General features: G+C 36.0%; 2 protein-coding genes across 4 annotated transcripts in view; both read left to right on the forward strand.

Annotated features, from left to right (window-relative positions):
• Nucleotides 1-763: 763 nt before the first annotated feature.
• On the forward strand, nucleotides 764-5699 carry rwdd (RWD domain containing 4). 3 transcript variants are annotated; one of them, XM_048185269.1, is made up of 8 exons: nucleotides 764-978; nucleotides 1305-1385; nucleotides 1919-2028; nucleotides 2763-2913; nucleotides 3158-3272; nucleotides 3360-3409; nucleotides 3983-4028; nucleotides 5355-5699. In XM_048185269.1, the coding sequence occupies exons 1-8, from the start codon at nucleotides 955-957 to the stop codon at nucleotides 5420-5422; spliced, it is 645 nt and encodes a 214-aa protein (XP_048041226.1). In that variant the 5' UTR covers nucleotides 764-954; the 3' UTR covers nucleotides 5423-5699. The 3 variants fall into 3 exon arrangements, with proteins under 3 accessions (XP_048041226.1, XP_048041228.1, XP_048041227.1); XM_048185270.1 differs by having other exon boundaries at nucleotides 768-978; nucleotides 4026-4028; XM_048185271.1 differs by lacking the exon at nucleotides 3983-4028 and having other exon boundaries at nucleotides 766-978.
• A 1470-nt stretch (nucleotides 5700-7169) lies between these two features.
• Nucleotides 7170-17687, forward strand: part of rell1 (RELT like 1) — a 28725-nt gene continuing 18207 nt past the window's right edge. The window contains exons 1-2 of the mRNA XM_048185272.1: nucleotides 7170-7545; nucleotides 17009-17200. Of these exons, the coding sequence (XP_048041229.1) occupies nucleotides 7509-7545; nucleotides 17009-17200 (229 nt within the window). The 5' untranslated portion in view covers nucleotides 7170-7508. The remainder of the gene's footprint in view (nucleotides 7546-17008; nucleotides 17201-17687) is intronic.

The following is a 17687-nucleotide window of genomic DNA, read 5'->3' on the forward strand; positions in this document are numbered from 1 at the left end:
AAACAAAAAAAAGTATTTTATGTTCGACAGAAAAAGATAGGTTTGGAACGACATGGCAGTGAGTAAATGATGACAGAATTTACATTTTTGGAAGAACTGTCCCTTTATTATAGACTTTGCAACATTTTAACAGTGAAATAATATTAATGAAACACACACACATATTGTATTGTATAAATTGTATAAATGCTCAACATTTATGACAACTTGCCCCATCCTGACAATATTCTTGAGCACACAATTCAGTTAATATAAAATTGACTGTTGTCTGGGTTTTTATTGTTATTTTATTATCTTATCTTATCCAATAGCTGTTACAAAATATGATTAAATATTGAATTTTTGGATTGGAGTCACAAAAAAACTCACTCAAATTTAAGAGGGTTTGAACAAGATGTTTGAAACCAACATACAAAAGGACTGGTAGAGAAAACAAGCATTTGTGTAATTTCTCAAAACCTCGGTTAGTGACATATATCTCAAAATGAATCATAAAAATAAATAAAACCTAAATGTCTGTTGCTTTGACAGTGCAATGCTTTTTAACAAGCAATAAAACTTTTTGAGGGTAGATGCATATTTTCTTAGGATTTATTATTTTATTTCCTTTACTTCTTGTTATGTACACTCATTTGACGTTACCCACTATTGAGTTTTGATACTTGAAATATGCCACAGTACGCAATGCCATACAAAGACATAATATTTTGTCTCCATCTAGAGTGTATTAAGAGGTGTCGCATGGCAGTGCATTTCTGTTCTCCGGTCCTGCAGGGGGCAGTAATGTGATTGTGAATGGCACGCTTCTCTGTTGAGTAGACTGTGGTGACTATATTTTACAGGATTCTGAAAGCATGTTGATCTTCAGTAGTGTTTAAACTTTATTTTGACCACGGTCCGCTGATACACTAGCGCTGTTTATGACTGGTTTAAAGTTTTAAATTGGCGAAAAACATGACTGCCAATGAAGACCAGGAGGTGAGACAGATGCAGCTAAAGCTAACGCACATGAGCTAAGATGCTCATTAAATACAGGTTTTATGAAGGCTATGTGTTCAAACTTAATCAGAAACTTAATGAACATCATGTTTATACACATATTTCCTTCTGAAATGTAATATTTAACACTATACAAAAAGTACAGTGGTGCTACCATGGTACAGTGATGATATTACTGTATGGTGTTTCCATTTTTTTGTTCCATGGTATTTCAATATACTGGAAAAATACAACGGTATATGTGGTAAACATGGTAATACCGTGGCAGTGCTGTTTTATTGACAATCTGAAGTGTTCGCGTGCAGATGGAGTTGGAGGCTCTGCGCTCAATCTATGAAGGAGATGACTGCTTTAAAGAGCTCAGCTCTGTTTCCTTCCAGTACAGGGTAAGAACGGCTATTCGGCACAAATACTTCAGTTCCGTGGTGTGGAAAGGTCATAAATACACCAAATACTGTTTACTTTGACTTACAGTGATGTTTTATTTATGCCTTACAGTACAGACACAAGGAACACTATATACTTTTATTCATTTAGCAGACACTTCTATCCGAAGCGACTACAGAGCCAACTCTGTTTGTATAGTATACCAGGTTTAGTAAACAAGTGTTTACAGAAGTGAAATGAGAAAAAGAAAACTATTTTAGGTAAATAAATAGGGGTGCCTTGGTTTATTTCGGTTCTTTACTGTAATAACACTCTTACAAAAGCACATTGGTGGTGGTTTGAGATGATACTTCATTATATATGGATTTAACTGATTACCTTATTCATATATTACAGGTTTTTATGATATTGTATTATTAAAAATTATCAAAAACTTAAAGCACTACTGTTGTACCATGTCCAAACGTTTGTGGTAATGCCATGGTATTTTGTGTCTAAATTGTTTTTTTTGTTTGTTTTGTTTTTTTTGTAGGTAGGAGATCTAGATGACACTAAATCCTTCCTGCTGGAAGTGTCTTGGCCAGAGAACTATCCTGAAACTGCACCGCACATATCATTAGATGCTTTTTTCAACAACAAAATGTAAGTTGTTCACAGTATAATTGTTTTAGCCTTTAATTGTGGCTAAAATGTTAATAGATTGTACTAACTTGACCTAAATATGTCCGATTGTTGGCACTGGGTATGTTTATATTTTTAATATGCACAAGTGTTCAAAAGTTTGGGGTCTGTAAGGTTTTTTAAAATGTTTTTGATATAAGTCTCTTTTGCTCTCCAAGGCTGCACTTGATACAGGAAAAACAGAGATATTGTTTAATATTATTACAATTTAAAATATTTTTCTATTTGAATGTATTTTAAAATGTTATTTATTCAAAAGCCAGCAAAGCTGAATTTTCAGCATCATTTCTCTAGTCTTCAGTGTCACATGATCCTTCAGAAAGCATTCTAGTATGATGATTTAGTGCTCAAGAAACCTTTATTATCATCATCAATCAGTGCTGAAAACAGTTGTGCTGCTTAATATTTTTGTGGAAACCATGGTACCTTTTTTTTTTTTTTTTTTTTTTTTAGGATTCTTTAATGAATAGAAAGTTTGAAAGAACAACATTTATTTGAAATGTTTGTAATAATTTAAAAGTCTTTACTGACACTTTTGATCAATTTAATGTATCTTTTGCTGAACAAAAGTATTAATTTCTTAAAAAAAGACCCCAAACTTTTGAATGGTAGTTTACATCAGATTTAAATATCATATTTAATAGTGCAAGTAGGTTATTGGATTTAAAAGGATTAAATGTAACATCTAATTTTAGATCGCTGGAGACAAAACGGTACATTCTCTCCAAGATGAGTGAACAGGTGGAAGCCAACCTTGGCACTGCCATGGTGTACACGCTTTTTGAGTGGGCCAAAGAGAACCAGGAAACACTCATGGAAAACCACCAGCCCGTGACATCCGCTGTGGTCTGTATCCTTGATGTGTTGGGCTTTCTGAATATATTGTGCAATCTACGGACAAGTGCTTCCTATTATATTTGACTTTATATCTTTAAACAATCACATCACCTCAAAAGAGATACAGTAGCATATCACCGTAACTGGTAAAGGTTTCTTGTAGCTATGGAAACTGCTGCACTGCATTCAGATTGTTCAGAATGACTTTGTCACGGCTCCTGTAAAGAAATGTAACAACTCTATTGTTTCTCAGACCTTGATATCCAACAGCGATGTCATGAATAATTCCACCTCTGTCAGTAAGAAGAAGAAGGAGAAGAAAGAGCAACTAACCAAAGCACAGAAGAGGAAACTAATTGGAAGAACAGGTTAGTATCGTTGACTAAAAAACGAAAGAAGTTTAGCTTTGTTGTTTGAATGCACATTGATGTGAAACTGCTCTTTGCAATGAACAGATAATAAGGGGGAACTACCAAGAGGTTGGAACTGGGTAGACGTTGTTAAGGTAAGTTAAAATAGAATGATTTACTACAAATGCCATTTGATGTTTAAAATATAAGTGCACATTCTTAAAGGGATAGTTCACCCAAAAATGAAAATTCTGTCATCATTTACTCGCCCTCAAGTTGTTCCAAACCTGTATTAATTTCTTTCTTGTACTGAACACAAAAGAAGATATTTTAAAGAATGCTGGTTAGCAAACAGTTTCTGGTCCCCACTGACTTCCATAGTATTTTTCCATAGCATTATATGGAAGTCAGTGGGGACCAGCAACTCTTTGGTTACCAAAATTTACTGGCATTGGTACTGACTACTGAAATTTTGGCACCGTGACAACCCGAGAAGACATGAACCAGAGAAGATTTCCATATCAAAGAAGGCAGAGCCTCAGAGCCACACCTACCTATTATGTAATCACCATGGTCCAATGGTAGTTTGAAGATTCTGGAGAAGCTGATTTTGCTTTCGAAAATGACGTCACATCAGTTTGTTCTGTGATTTAGCTTGAAGTATATCAGGGATTTAAACATTCAGAGACTTGTTTTATAATGTCTGTCTTTTTTCTCTTTTTGTATGGGGATCTCATCCATATGTTGCCATGATTTCTGTCCACCAAACAGCATGTAAGCAATTTTTATTTTAAACATCTAATATACAGTGGCCCTAAAAAGACCCTACTTAAAGGGAAAGTTCACCCAAAAATGAAAATTCTGTCATCATTTACTCACCCTCAAGTTGTTCCAAACCTGTATGAATTTCTTTGTTCTGCTGAAGATATTTGGAATAATGTCAGTAACCAAAACAGATCTTGCCCCACATTTACTACCATAGCAGGAAAAATAAATACTGTGGTAGTCAATGGGGTGTGAGATCTGTTTGGTTAGTGACACTATTCCAAATATCTTCCTTTGTGTTCAGCAGAACAAAGAACAACATGAGGGTGAGTAAATGATGACAGAATTTTCAGGTTTGGGTGAACCATCCCTTTAAGACAAAATTTTTGAATGCTGTGACATTAGGTAACAAATATCAAACCAAATGGTGTTTATTTTAAAGAAAAAGAGTGCAACAGTTTCACAGAAATTTGAAATTGAGGCTTTAAATAATAAAACAATGGACATAAGCATTTGGACATAGTTCATATACATAGTTTATATTGAACTTGAGGTGATATGACTGTATACATCCACTACACTTGGGAGCAGATGGTTTAAAGTAATTCAAAAAATTTCATTATGTCATTCACTGATCATATCAGTGAATGACATAATGAAACAATGTTTATAATTTTTAAACACCCATTGTCATTTTGAAATACTACAACTCAAATGGATTGTTGATGCATACACTACTGTTCAAAAGTTTGGGGTCAGTAAGGTTGAAAAAGTAATACTTATATCCAGCAAGGACACATTAAATTGAAGTGACAGTAAAGACATTAATAATGTTAAAAATATTTATTTTCTATATTTCAAATAAAATGTGTTATTTTGAACTTTATTAAAGAATATTAAAAAACATGCATCACAATTTCCATAAATATCAAGCAGCACAACTGTTTTCAATGTTTATAATAATAATAATAATAATAAATGTTTCTTGAGCAGTAAATCAGCTATCAGAATGATTTCTGAAGGATCATGTGACACTGAAGGCTGGAGTAATGATGCTGAAAATACAGATTTACCTTCACAGGAATAGATTACATTTTAAAATATATTCAAAGAATTACATGACCCAGTTCTATTTTATTTATGATTGCTATATTTCATAATATTACTGTTTTTACTGCACTTTTGTTCAAATAAATGCAGCCTTGGTGAGCACAAGACACTTATTTAAAAAACATTAATATCAATCCCAAATCTTTGAATGGTAGTCCTTGCTTATAATACTTTTACATATTTCTTGTCTTCTTTCTTATTTGTTTATTTATTTATTTTCAATAGCTGAGCAGAACTGGAGGAAAAGAAGAAGATTAGAGAGATACTTGAGAAGGAATGATGGATTAAAGTAGTGCCGGGTGAATGTATGGATGAAGTGTGTGTCTGTGCACTTTTTTTATTTTTATTTCAATTCACCTGAAGCTGCCACAGAGCCGATTTGACTGAGTAGAAGCAGCTCTGCCGTCATAAAGACACGTGTCCTCACAGCTGTCCTAAATTAGCTGAGCCACAGATGAACATCATGAGGCGTGTGATAAGAAAAATAACACAGGTTGAAATGCTTGTATTTTGGAAATGGTAGAACAGTTGAGCGTCACTTAATAAAGATAACATCAGTGTGATGTGCAATTTTTTAATCTAGTGTATTTTCCTATAAATGCATCATGGGTAGTTAGTTTAAAGGTGCTATTTAATATGGCAGGGGTTACTAAAATAAAACCAGTATTATTTAGCTGGTCATGTGATCTCAACATGGCAGCCCTCTACAGGCCTGTCATGTCAAATAAATAACCTTTGGCTGCAAGCAAAAAAAAATCAATGTTTTTATGTTATATATGGAAGATATTTTATAGAGGTATATATGTGTGTTTTTTAAAAGAAATAAAATGTTTTAAATCACAATCTTTGTAGATAAATATCTATTGTAAATAAACATATTTGCTTTTCAAAGAGTATCACAATCAAAGTGACTAGAAAGTCACAGCCTTTTCACATAGTGAGCATTACCAACATGAACTACTTTTATTTAATAATAATAATAAAATAAGTTCATTATAAAGTACAACAACATATTAAATCGTTTCACCCATTTGAATAAGATGAAAGTTACAAACAGACGGTTAATCGACAAGTATAGATTATTTATTATATATTAACTAAATTACTTAAAACTAACATTAAATGACAAAGTATATATATATATATATATATATATATATATATATATATATATATATATATATATAGCCTACAGTAGTCAACATTTGAAGTGGATAAAAACCTTTCAGTTCAGTTTGTTTATTTTTCCCCTTAGGGAAAGTAAGGTTGCAGCGAGCTCACACAGACATAATAAGAGTCACAATTGGCATACAGAATTCAATAAACTAATTTAATAAATAAGATTTGTCCATACCAGCTGGCTAGTCAACTGATATCAGAAGAAATGGAATTTGAAAGTTTATTGCTTGGGGGATAAAAGAAAATTTGGACCTGTTTTTCATACACCGAGGGACAGTACCGTCGACAGGATGACAACAATTCAAAGGCACAGGATATAGGATATCTCTTATCTTTCACAATACTGTTAGCTTTATTCAACACTCTATCTTTGTATATACTTTCTATACTCGGCAAAGAAATCCCTAACAATTTACTTGCCAAAATCACCTCTTAGTAATTTCTTCTGTGCCTCTGAAAGCATTGCCATACCAGCAAATTAAACCTTTCATCAAAGTTGTCCTAAAACATTCTTCTTAGGACAGTTCAGTTCTTAGGGCAACTTTTATGAACTTTTTTGATCCACTTCAAACGTACCCCCTTTTCCTCAAAACAAAATCAAGATCCATAATTGTTTAGGATTGTATAGTAGGGGCATTATAATGAAGAATTTCTCCATAAAATTGAATAGGATTTTTTTTTTATCATAATAAGAATTAAGGATTCTTGCAACAATTAGTTTTTGGAATACGCTTTGAAATATATGTATTTGCCATGCAGAAAAGATAAATTCACAAGATGCCGTCTTTTAAAAGATGACTTTTATCCGAGTTTCCTCTTCTTCTGTTGCTGCGTGTACACATGTAGAATCATGCTGCCCCCCCTGCAGGACTGGAAAAGCACTATCTACATGCATGCAAACTAACACCATATGCGTAGACAGGACAATTTTGCACATACAAGTATCTTTATAAACGCTTTTTGTCCTGGAGATTTCTCTACTTTTGAATCAGTTACACCGTGTGGGACACCGCTTTGAGTGCTGTACGTTACGGGGTTACAACTTTAAGAGTGGGATGTTCCTCATAGCAGTGATAAGAATGAGGAAACACCAGCAGCCGTGAATGTAAGCACAGCTCAAAGCTCACGAGCCTCTGGACACTACGGTCCGTGTCCGAGTTCATCTGTGGACGACAGAACGTCGGTCACACGGGTGGGCCGATGGCAGATTCCTCACCGCTCGCTACTACCGCGCCACGTAAGTACCCACCCGCGTCAAGACGTGTGCTGGGCAGATCGATTCATTCCTTCTCCGGCAAATGAGAGTCACGCATCCATATGCGCCTGTATCATTATGTTTGTGGCGCACTTGGGTGAATGCTGGGGGTCCTTTGCTCAAAGTGCAGCCTTCTTATTATAAAGTTTTTGGCGAATGACCTGGGATGCGCGTGACCCAGCACGCGCTGATGCTGCAGCATGTCCGAGGATCGATATATAATTTATTTTAGTTCATGGTCGTACTACATTACCATCCTTCTGTCTTTCCAGTTATATAACTCATAACATGGCTTTGTGACTAGTTGAATTGCACTGCTCAGGGTGGTCTTTAATATCTCAGGAAACTTTAATTAAATTCTTAATTATGTTTCATTTAACTACCAACTCCTAAAATTAGTTTGAAGGAATGGGAATTGACAAATGAAGCATTAAGAGCATAGAGTTGTAATTAAGCAGTGTCACATTCGAAAAAGTGTTGATATTGCTTTAAAACAGCAGTTCTATGCAGTATTTCGTCTTCGCTAATGAAAATAGTTCCAATTAAAGAAGCCAAAACATCAAACTTTTTGTGCCCCCCGAGCAAGACTGAAAGCTGGACTGGAACAGAATATGTGAGTGGAGCGGAGCGACAGAGATTCGACTCAAAGACTAGGTTCAGACTGTCAGTCCAAAATCAAATTCGATTTTTGTGCATATCCGATTGAAATCCAATCAGATTTAGCTAGTCTGAACGGCCAAAAATCACTTGAAATTTGTACAAGTCCGTTTTGAGCTACATTCATATGTGTAGTTAGAAATAGCACTGCTCGGGTTGCTCTGTCATATCTCAGGAGACTTGATTGAAATCTCAATTATGTTTCATTTAACTCTCAACTCGTAAAGATTGGTTTAAAGGAATGGGAATTGACAAATGAAACGCATGAAATTACATAAATGAAACAGTGTTGGTATTGCTTTAAAACAGCAGTTCTGTGCAGTTAATGTGTCTTCTTCGCTAATGAAAATAGTTCCAATTAAAGAAGCCAAAACGTCAAACTTTTTGTGTCACTGAGCAAGACTGAAAGCTGGACTGGAATAGAATATGTGAGCGGAGCGGAGCGACAGAGATTCCTCTTCCTGAGTCGACTGAGGGGCCGTTTACACGACACCATTTTCAACTAAAAACAGAAAATTTAAATGCATTTTGGCCATTAATTTACACGACAACTGCGTTTTGGTGGCCTAAAAACGCAAACTTTTAAAAACGGGTTTTAAAATTCAAAGTCTCTGTGTAAACAACAAAAATGCTAATCTGTGAAAATGATGCCGACATACACGTGTATTACATGTTCAGTCTGTAGTGTTTCATCGCCATCTAATGGCCTGCCAGCAGAATACAGCGTTTTTAGTCATTTTCACGAATATGTATGAATGGAAATCGTTTTGACAATGGTGTTGTCTGTACGTAGAAAACTCATAGGAAAAACTTCACAGTTTTAAGCGTATTGTTGTCGTGTAAACATACCCTCAGACTGTCAGTCCAAATCCAATTTTTATGCATATCCAATTGAAATCCTATCAGATTTAGCAAGTCTGAATGGCCAAAAATCACATGAAATTTTTACAAATCCATTTCGAGCTACATTCATATGTGTAGGTAGTATGAATGAAATTCGGATATGCTACATCCGCAATGTTGTTACTGTCACGTGATCTCCCAATGTGTCAGTTGCATTGCTTCAGTCATTCATAAATCTTCTCCCATGGGATAGTAAAGTGTCCATTGAATGCGCACTTCAGAGTCTCGGTGGAAGTAGTAGGCCATCCAGGGACTTTTTGCGTACTCTTTCGAATATTATGTATTCGGACATACTACTCCTTGGCATACTGTTTTTTGCATAGCCAACTATATAGTAGGGAAGTATTCAATTTTTGATGCAGCGCAATACTGCCCGACAACTTATTTTAGTGACCTTGGTTCCGGAAGAATTATTTTATTTATTTATTTCCACAGAAATTATTAAAAAGTCTTTAAAAAAAATTTAAACCTGGAATTAACCAACCAGCTTCGAGTTGGATCACAACATTACTAACTTTGATTTTACATTCAGACAAAAAGACAGAGGTACAAGACTGTGTACTTAAAGGCTTTAATAAAGGAAAGAAAGGGAATTCCATGAAGCATTGCAAATGATAGTCAAATTAAAAATGACAGATAAATATAAAACTGTTGATTGTGTTACAAGTAGTTTGAGAGCATAGGGAGACTGACCGTCACGTCATTTGCAGTCATTGCTAAAGAGTTCTTTTGGTGCGCTTTGCTCTTTTTTGATTCTCTGATTGGTAGATTTGTTTTGCAGAATCATGGGTAATATAGTCTTTCACCAGGAATTTGCTGTTAAAACAGTTGAAATTATGGCATTAACAAAAGCACATGCCATCAACCTTATAGCTCAAGGTCTGTCTCAAAAGGTTTGTAAGTTATTCTTAAAAATCAATTCTCCCTGTGGAGGTAATGAATGACTCTTACTTCTGGAACCTGACTGTTCTACAGTGGTGGTCAAAATTATTGCCACCCTTGGTAAATATGATCAAAGATGACTGTAAAAATAAATCTGCATTGTTTATCCTTTTGATCTTTAATTCATAAAATTAGCAAAAATCTAACCTTTTGAAGGAAAAGGATTGAAAGTGGGGAGGGATCACATTATGAAATAAGTGTTTTTCTCCAAAACACGTTGGCCACAATTATTGGCACCCTTTTATTCAATACTTTTTGCAACCTCCTTTTGCCAAGATAACAGCTCTGAGTCTTCTTCTATAATTCCTGATGAGTTTGGACAACACCTGAACAAGAGATCAGAGACCATTCCTTCATGCAGAATCTCTACAGATCCTTCAGATTCCAGCTCCATGTTGGTGCTGCTTCTCTTCAGTTCACTCCACTCATTTTCTTTAGGGTTCAGGTCAGGGGACTGAGATGGCCATGGCAGAAGCTTCGTTTTGTGCTCAGTGACACATTTTTGTGTTGGTTTTGGATCATTGTCCTGATGGAAGATCCAACCACGGCCCATTATTGGATTTCTAGCAGAAGCGGTCAGGTTTTGATTTTTATCTGTTAGTATTTGACATAATCCATGTTACTATGTATCTGAACAAGATGTCCAGGACCTCCAGCAGAAAAATAGGCCCACAGCATTAAAGATCCAGCAGCATATTTAACCGTGGGCATGGGGTACTTTTTATCCATGCGTGCACCAAACCCATCTGGTGAGTTTGCTGCCAAAAAGCTCTTTTTTAGTTTCATCTGACCATAGAAGCCGGTCCTGTTTGAAGTTCCAGTCGTGTCTGACAACTGAATATGCTGGAGATTGTTTCTGGATGAGCGAGGAGGATTTTTCTCGAAACCCTCCCGAACAACTTGTGGGGATGTAGGTGCTGTTTGATAATTTTTTTTTTTTAGGCTTTCTGAGACTCAAGACTCAACTAATCTCTGCAATTCTCCAGCTGTGATCCTTGGAGAGTCTTTGTCCACTCAAACTCTCCTCCTTACCGCGCATTAGGATGATTTAGACACGCGTCCTCTTCCAGGCAGATTTGTAAGGCAGATCTTTAGTTGATTGGAACTTCTTAATTATTGCCCTGATGGTGGAAATGCCAATGCTTTAGCTATTTTCTTACACATCAGAACTATATTCTTTGGTTTTATTCATTGTGATGAATGATTACGGGAATTTGGCTTTGTTTCCTCGTGTTTATACTCCTGTGGAACAGGAAGTCATGGCTGGACAATTTCATGTTCATGATATACCTATTATACGTATTGCTAAAAAAAATGTAAATATGAATGGGAATATACTTAAGAGATATTTCACTCAAAAAAAATTCTAGGGGTGCCAATAATTGTGGCCAATGTGTTTTGGAGGAAAATATTTATTTCATAATGTGATTTTACCCTACTTTCAATTCTTTTCTTGAATTAAAGATCAAAAGGATAAACAATGCAGAGTGCCTAGTATGAGATTAATAAGAGATTGCATTTTTATATTAGTTTTTCTGGAGAAAAATCAGGAGACTTAAGTGAAAGCCTCTTTTTTTTTTTTTTTTTTTATCTATCGGATGAAAACAATTGAGATATTGAAGAGGTCTTTCAGATGATAAAACTAGTCTGTATTAACACACATAGTATCCTAAAATATGTTGTTGTCAACATTGTTCTAACTTGCCATTCTGATTGCTGATCTAAATTACATAATACAAGAGCCAGGAATAAGGTATGCACTGCAGTTTTTTTTTTTTTGGTTTTTATGTAAGGAAAGATCTGCAGTGCAATAATACAATAGATACCATATCAAATTTCCCACCACACCTATTTCTGTCTGGAGCGTCACAAGCAGCAGCTGTTGTCTAAAAGGACAGCAACCCTGGATTATTACATCATAAGTAAACCGCTGTCACATGTTTGGATGGCTAATTGGAAGCTATTTAAACTATTCTGCCTGAATGTCGTTTTGTTGTTTGCACAGATATTGAAAGGAGATTGTGATTGGAGCTAACAACTTTGACATCATGTCTTATCTTCTTGTTTTAGTGCTCAGTTAAGCAAGCCGAATGAAAAGGGAAAAAAAGGATTTAATTGGAATGCCTTCCCACAACTTAGTCATATTTGAACTGCACAACATCCATTTAGCTAACACTGTCATTCAGTTTCCCTGAGTGAATCAAGTGTACTTTTTATGACTGCACTTTTTGTAACCTTAGATGACTGAGATTCTTTTGCATTGGGTTGTAAAGTCTGGTTGCAGAAGTGGGTGGTGACTGTAATGCGTAGCTTGAGATGTTTATTGTTCATGCGTATGTGAGTCACGTCAGATCCCCGTCCTGCTAGTCATTCTCTGTTCAGAACTGCTCTGGCGTCAAGCCAGTTCAGTAAGATGAATGGTCACTTCCTACGCACATAAACTCACTGTATTATCATCTGCGTACTAGTGTGTAGGCTTACTAGACCTTAGTATAGGGATGGGCATCTCTAGTAATTTTGTAGTTGAATACTATATAATGTAAAAAAGGAGGTTATCAGTTACTTGAAAATAAAAATGTAGGTTAAAGGAATAGTTCACCCAAAATTGAAAAAATGTTTCACCATTTAATCATCCTCATGTAGTTTCAAAGCCTTAAGAATTTCGTTCATCTTCAAAACATAAGTGAAGATATTTTTTTTAATCAAACCTGAGAGATTTTGGTCCCTCCATTAAAGGGATAGTTCACCCAAAAATGAAAATCTTGTTAACCGGACAGTTGACTGAAGCCATTGACTTCCATAGTATTTCTTTTTCCTGCTATGGAAGTCAGTGGCTATTATCAACTGTTTGATTACCAACATTCTTTAAAATATTTTATTTTGTTTTCAACTGAAGAAAGAAACTCATACAGGTTTGGAACAACTTGAGGGTAAGTAATGACAACATTTTAATTTTTGGGTGAACTATCCCTTTAAAAGTCCACACAACCAAATATTTTACACTTTTAAAAAGTTCATAAAGACATAAAATAAATCAATATGAATTTAGCAGTTTAATCCAAGTCTTTTGAAGAGACACAATCTCTTTATTTGATGATCAGGCTTTTACCCACATATAAACATTAATCAGTACACATAGAGCACATTAAATATGGCAAACAGAAGCTCAAAACGCTTGCTTGACACATGACAACTATATTGGCACCAACACCAACGCACAAAAGCATTCTGTTTATTATAAGCATATGCTGCTATTATGTCTTCTGCTGCTTTAAATGCTCAAGCTTTTTAAAGCCAGGTGGATTCTGATTGGCTGTCAGTGTTTTTATTGTTCATCAGCTGGAATAGTTCTGAAAGTGATTCCAACAATATTGTTCCTCTGTGTCATTATCGTAATAGTTGTGGTGTGGATGCCTCTATTCTGAAAGAATTAGAATGGTTATTAAAATTTTACAGTTATAGTTATCGTCCTTGCTGTGAACAGCCCTGTTAATCATAGATATGTAGTATGTAGATGCCACATTCGACCGCTCCAGACACGTCAGCGTGCCCGCCATCTTGTAACGGTCAGCGCGTCATCACTCGCAGTAAGAATCAATGATGCCACAATATTGCGCAGTTTCTGGATGGGAAATTGCCGTGATTTAAATTCCCGAAGAAAGGGGATAACCTTTCACAGGTGAGAATGTGTTGGTTTGTGTTTTTATATATATTAACTCAATATTACTGGATTTTATTATGGTAATTTTAAATGTTTTAGTTAAGTGGATAGTTAAATGGATAGTTCACCCAAAAATGAAAATTTGATGTTTATCTGCTTACCCCCAGCGCATCCAAGATGTAGCTGACTTTGTTTCTTCAGTAGAACACAAATGATGATTTTCAACTCCAACCGTTGCGGTCTGTCAGTCATATAATGCATGTCAATGGGAACACCATCTATAAGAGTAAAAAAAAAACATGCACAGACAAATCCAAATTAAATCCTGCGGCTCGTGACGACACACTGATGTCCTAAGACACGAAACGAAATGGTTTGTGCGAGAAACCGAACAGTATTTTTATCATTTTTTAACTCTAAAACACCACCATGTCCAACTGCCCTCCACATCCGGTTGGTGAGGTCAGAAAACACATTCTGATGACGGAAGTGATGTCTCGCGCTTTGCTTCAATGAGTGCGAGAGACATCACTTCCGTTGTCAGAGCGCGTTCAGACCTCACTAACCGGATTTTATGGCAGGATCACACCAAGCCGACGAACTAGTGGCGACGAAAGCAGACTGTGGGGTTGGCTCACGTCGGCAGCTTCTGGGTCCAAAGTTGTCCTGACACACCAAACCGACGCTCGACAGCCGGCGACCAAGTAGCACGTCCATTCTGCGCCTGCGTAAGATGAAATGCCTTTCCGTACCAGCAGATGGCAGTAGGTGAACAGCCAATCAGAATGATCAGATGCCCTGACAAGCTCCGACGCTGATTCAACATGTCGAATCGGCCGGAAAAAAAGCTAACGGGAACCAACTTCAGCCGGCGGTGTGGAACACACTGAGAAAGCTTAGTCGTCCGACGAACAAAAACTGCCCAACGGCCGACCATCGGCTTGGTGTGTTTTTGCCTTTAAACATAGGGAATCCATTGGGCAGCGTAACTGTAATAAGAATAGAATAAGAATCAAAATATTGATAGACTTCTGCCTAAAAACACATCACCTCTCATCAGCAGACAAAGGCACAACTCAAGAAGTCCATTACTTGTGTACATCCCTTCCTTAGGACATTGTATTGTGGGCCTTTGCGTTCTGTAAATGTAGCAAGTCCAGCGTCATGTGATATGCAAACATGCAGTAACAGACATCACAATTGGCTCTTTGTCTGCATGTGTGCTTGGCACATAGCTTGTTAGGGGTCAGAGTTCAGTCCCAGAGTCTGAGCAGGAATGCCCAATATACAGTTTATATAACACTTTGACCTCTGGTGTTCAAGACATGTTAAAATAAAGAGATCTTTATGTAACATTCGATTTTACAGAGAGTGTTGAGTGAAAGACAGGTGTTGGTGAGCGTATTGATTATTTTGCTTTCTGCTTTTATGAATTTATGAAGGGAAAGAGAGAGCAAACCTGTTCATGAATGCTCAGAAACTGAGGGAGTTGTTTTGAGAAGGTAAATGAATTTTGTATGGGATGAATGAAGACATTTCAGCTGAAGTCAACTACTGATATTCCTCTCAAGAACTACTGACAAATACTAGGAACAAACGCTTTTTCCTTGACACTTGTGATTATTAAAATCTACATTTTCGCCAGTTTCAGAACCTGTTATGATTTTTTATTTTTTTTTTACTTTGGAATGAAAAGAATGACAGGAATTTTCAAAGCAAATTTGAATATGATGCTAGATTGTTGGCCAGTGTTTATATACTGAATAGTTGCAAAGGTTTTCTGAATGGTTTTTAGCGCATGGTTGCTTGGTAATTTTGTGGCTTTTTTTTTTTTTTTTGAGTTCCCTGGAGTTAAATGTAAATTCCTGGTCTGTACATGGAAATGATTTAGTGTCATGGAATAAATCGGAGTACTATGATGTTACTGCTGCAATGTGTAAAGGGTTACGAGTGAAAGATGTAGAAGAGAGTGATGAAATAAGAGAGTGTAACCGTACAGTGGAAATTTACAGGGATTACTGCGTCCCCTGAGTCACTCACTGCAGGGTACCATGACAGTGTCTGTCCTCTGTGCTGTTCTCCGAGGTCATTCTTTCCCTCTGCAGCCTTTGCTTTCACTCATTCTTGCCCTTTCTGTCATTCTCTATGTATCTGACTGACCAAACACTTGGCCTGTCTCATTTTGAGCTGTGTAATGTGTTTTTCTGTCTGTGTAGACACTAGCTCTCAGCACTTATTGAATAAGCTGTGCTAACTCTGCTGTTAGCTCTCCACTGTGGCAAAAGTTTCAGAATATAGTAACTGAATGAAGTTTTGATTTAGTCTATGAACATATCGACTATATTGTTTCAACCTCACTAATTGACAATCAAATCACGCTAAAAGAACTCTTTAGTGCCCAAGACTCCCACACTGTGAAGGACGTATGAATCAGTTTGTGTATATGTAGGCATATTTTGCAATAATTTTTTTTTTTAAATATATTGTTTCTGTATACATGAACAAAATCTTTAAATCAATAGTTCTGTATTTTTTTTAATCATTTTTTATTTGTCATTTGCAATGCTATATTGGCTTGTAGTTCTTCCCCCTCATTAAAGCTGTTAAGTACACAGTCTTGAACCTTTTATCATTTTGTCTCATTTTCAATTCAAATACTTTTTTGTTTTTTTTTAAACTGAAGTTTGTAATGTTGCGATTCACCTCGTAGCAGCTTGGTTTGGTTTGATAAAGATGTGAAAAATGCTTCTCCCACAACACCTAGATGCTATAAGGGGGAGGGGCGTTCTGATTCTTGCCAGCATGCTATTGGACAAAAAAAATTGTATACACCCCTGAGTGCAAGATAAGTCATCATTATTTTTGGTCCATTTTTCCAGAGAAGAGAGAGAATGTAAAAGCAGCTAAAAGTTCAGTTGGTTAATTTAAGTGGCACATAACCATATAAAAGTTAACAAATATGTGCACAAAACATTGTATAATGTGTATAATTCATTATAAAGATATTTACAGTCTTCATTATAATGCATCATATCTTTTCATAAATAATTGTAACCAAAGTTAATATTTGCAGGTTCTGAAATTGGTTGTTTGTCATATTTTAATGCATTATAAAGGTGTGTTCAATCATGAATAGATCAGTATTATACTGGTGGTTAAAGTTATTCATGAGATCATACAATGAATTATAGGATGCAAAAAAAGCATATTATATATACAGTAAGGGTTTATGTAAAGTGTTACCGAATTTTTTTTTATTAATTGATTGTCTCCTCTCTTCAGCTGGCAAGGGTGATGGTAACCCAGAGTATATTGCCTTTATTCTGGTGCCTTTCTTCTTTCTGCTGGGGCTTCTGGGAGTCCTCATCTGCCACATCCTGAAGAGGAAGGGCTACCGCTGTACAACTGAGTCAGAGGAAGATGAAGAGTTGGAGAAAGAGGAAGACGAAGAAGATAAAGATCCAGAAAAAGGAGGTGAATGTTTTGTTGAAATTTAGTTTAGTTTTAGTTTTACACATTTATTGACCATGTTTCTTTAAATGGCAGAAGGAGGTCAAACTTCCTCTAAAACAAATGACACCTCATCATTCAGTTCCTGTGATTTTTGTTATGGGCAGTGAAATTGCAGGAAGGAGTTTGTGAAATCAGGGATCTTAAAATGAACATTGGAGCAGCAGCTATTTATTTTTTCTATTAATCGGCTCTTCATTGCTTGCTGAAGTCAGATGGTTGTGTATTGAAAGCTGCATGGTATATAAGAAGTGGATTGACGTGAAAGTAAAGACTTAAGAGGTAAATATTTTTAAACTACTTTCCTCTTAGCAATCAGTTGAAGGACCATCTAAAGTGGATACGTGACCTCATTCCATGGTGTTTTGGTGTTTCAAGTGCTTGTGGGATGGCAGATTTAAGCTGAGGTTTATATTCAACCCACTTGAAATCAAATTAGTTTTTCTTGTTT

This window comes from Megalobrama amblycephala, linkage group LG3 (assembly GCF_018812025.1).
Source record: "Megalobrama amblycephala isolate DHTTF-2021 linkage group LG3, ASM1881202v1, whole genome shotgun sequence".
NCBI lineage: Eukaryota > Metazoa > Chordata > Actinopteri > Cypriniformes > Xenocyprididae > Megalobrama > Megalobrama amblycephala.

Bases quoted from the DNA above. Each gene is read 5' to 3' on its own strand.
- rwdd (XM_048185269.1), top strand. From the start codon at position 955: ATGACTGCCAATGAAGACCAGGAG. The intron at 979-1,304 runs GTGAGACAGATG...GTTCGCGTGCAG, and splicing joins CTGCCAATGAAGACCAGGAG to ATGGAGTTGGAGGCTCTGCG. The intron at 3,410-3,982 runs GTAAGTTAAAAT...CTTTTTGTATGG, and splicing joins ACTGGGTAGACGTTGTTAAG to GGATCTCATCCATATGTTGC.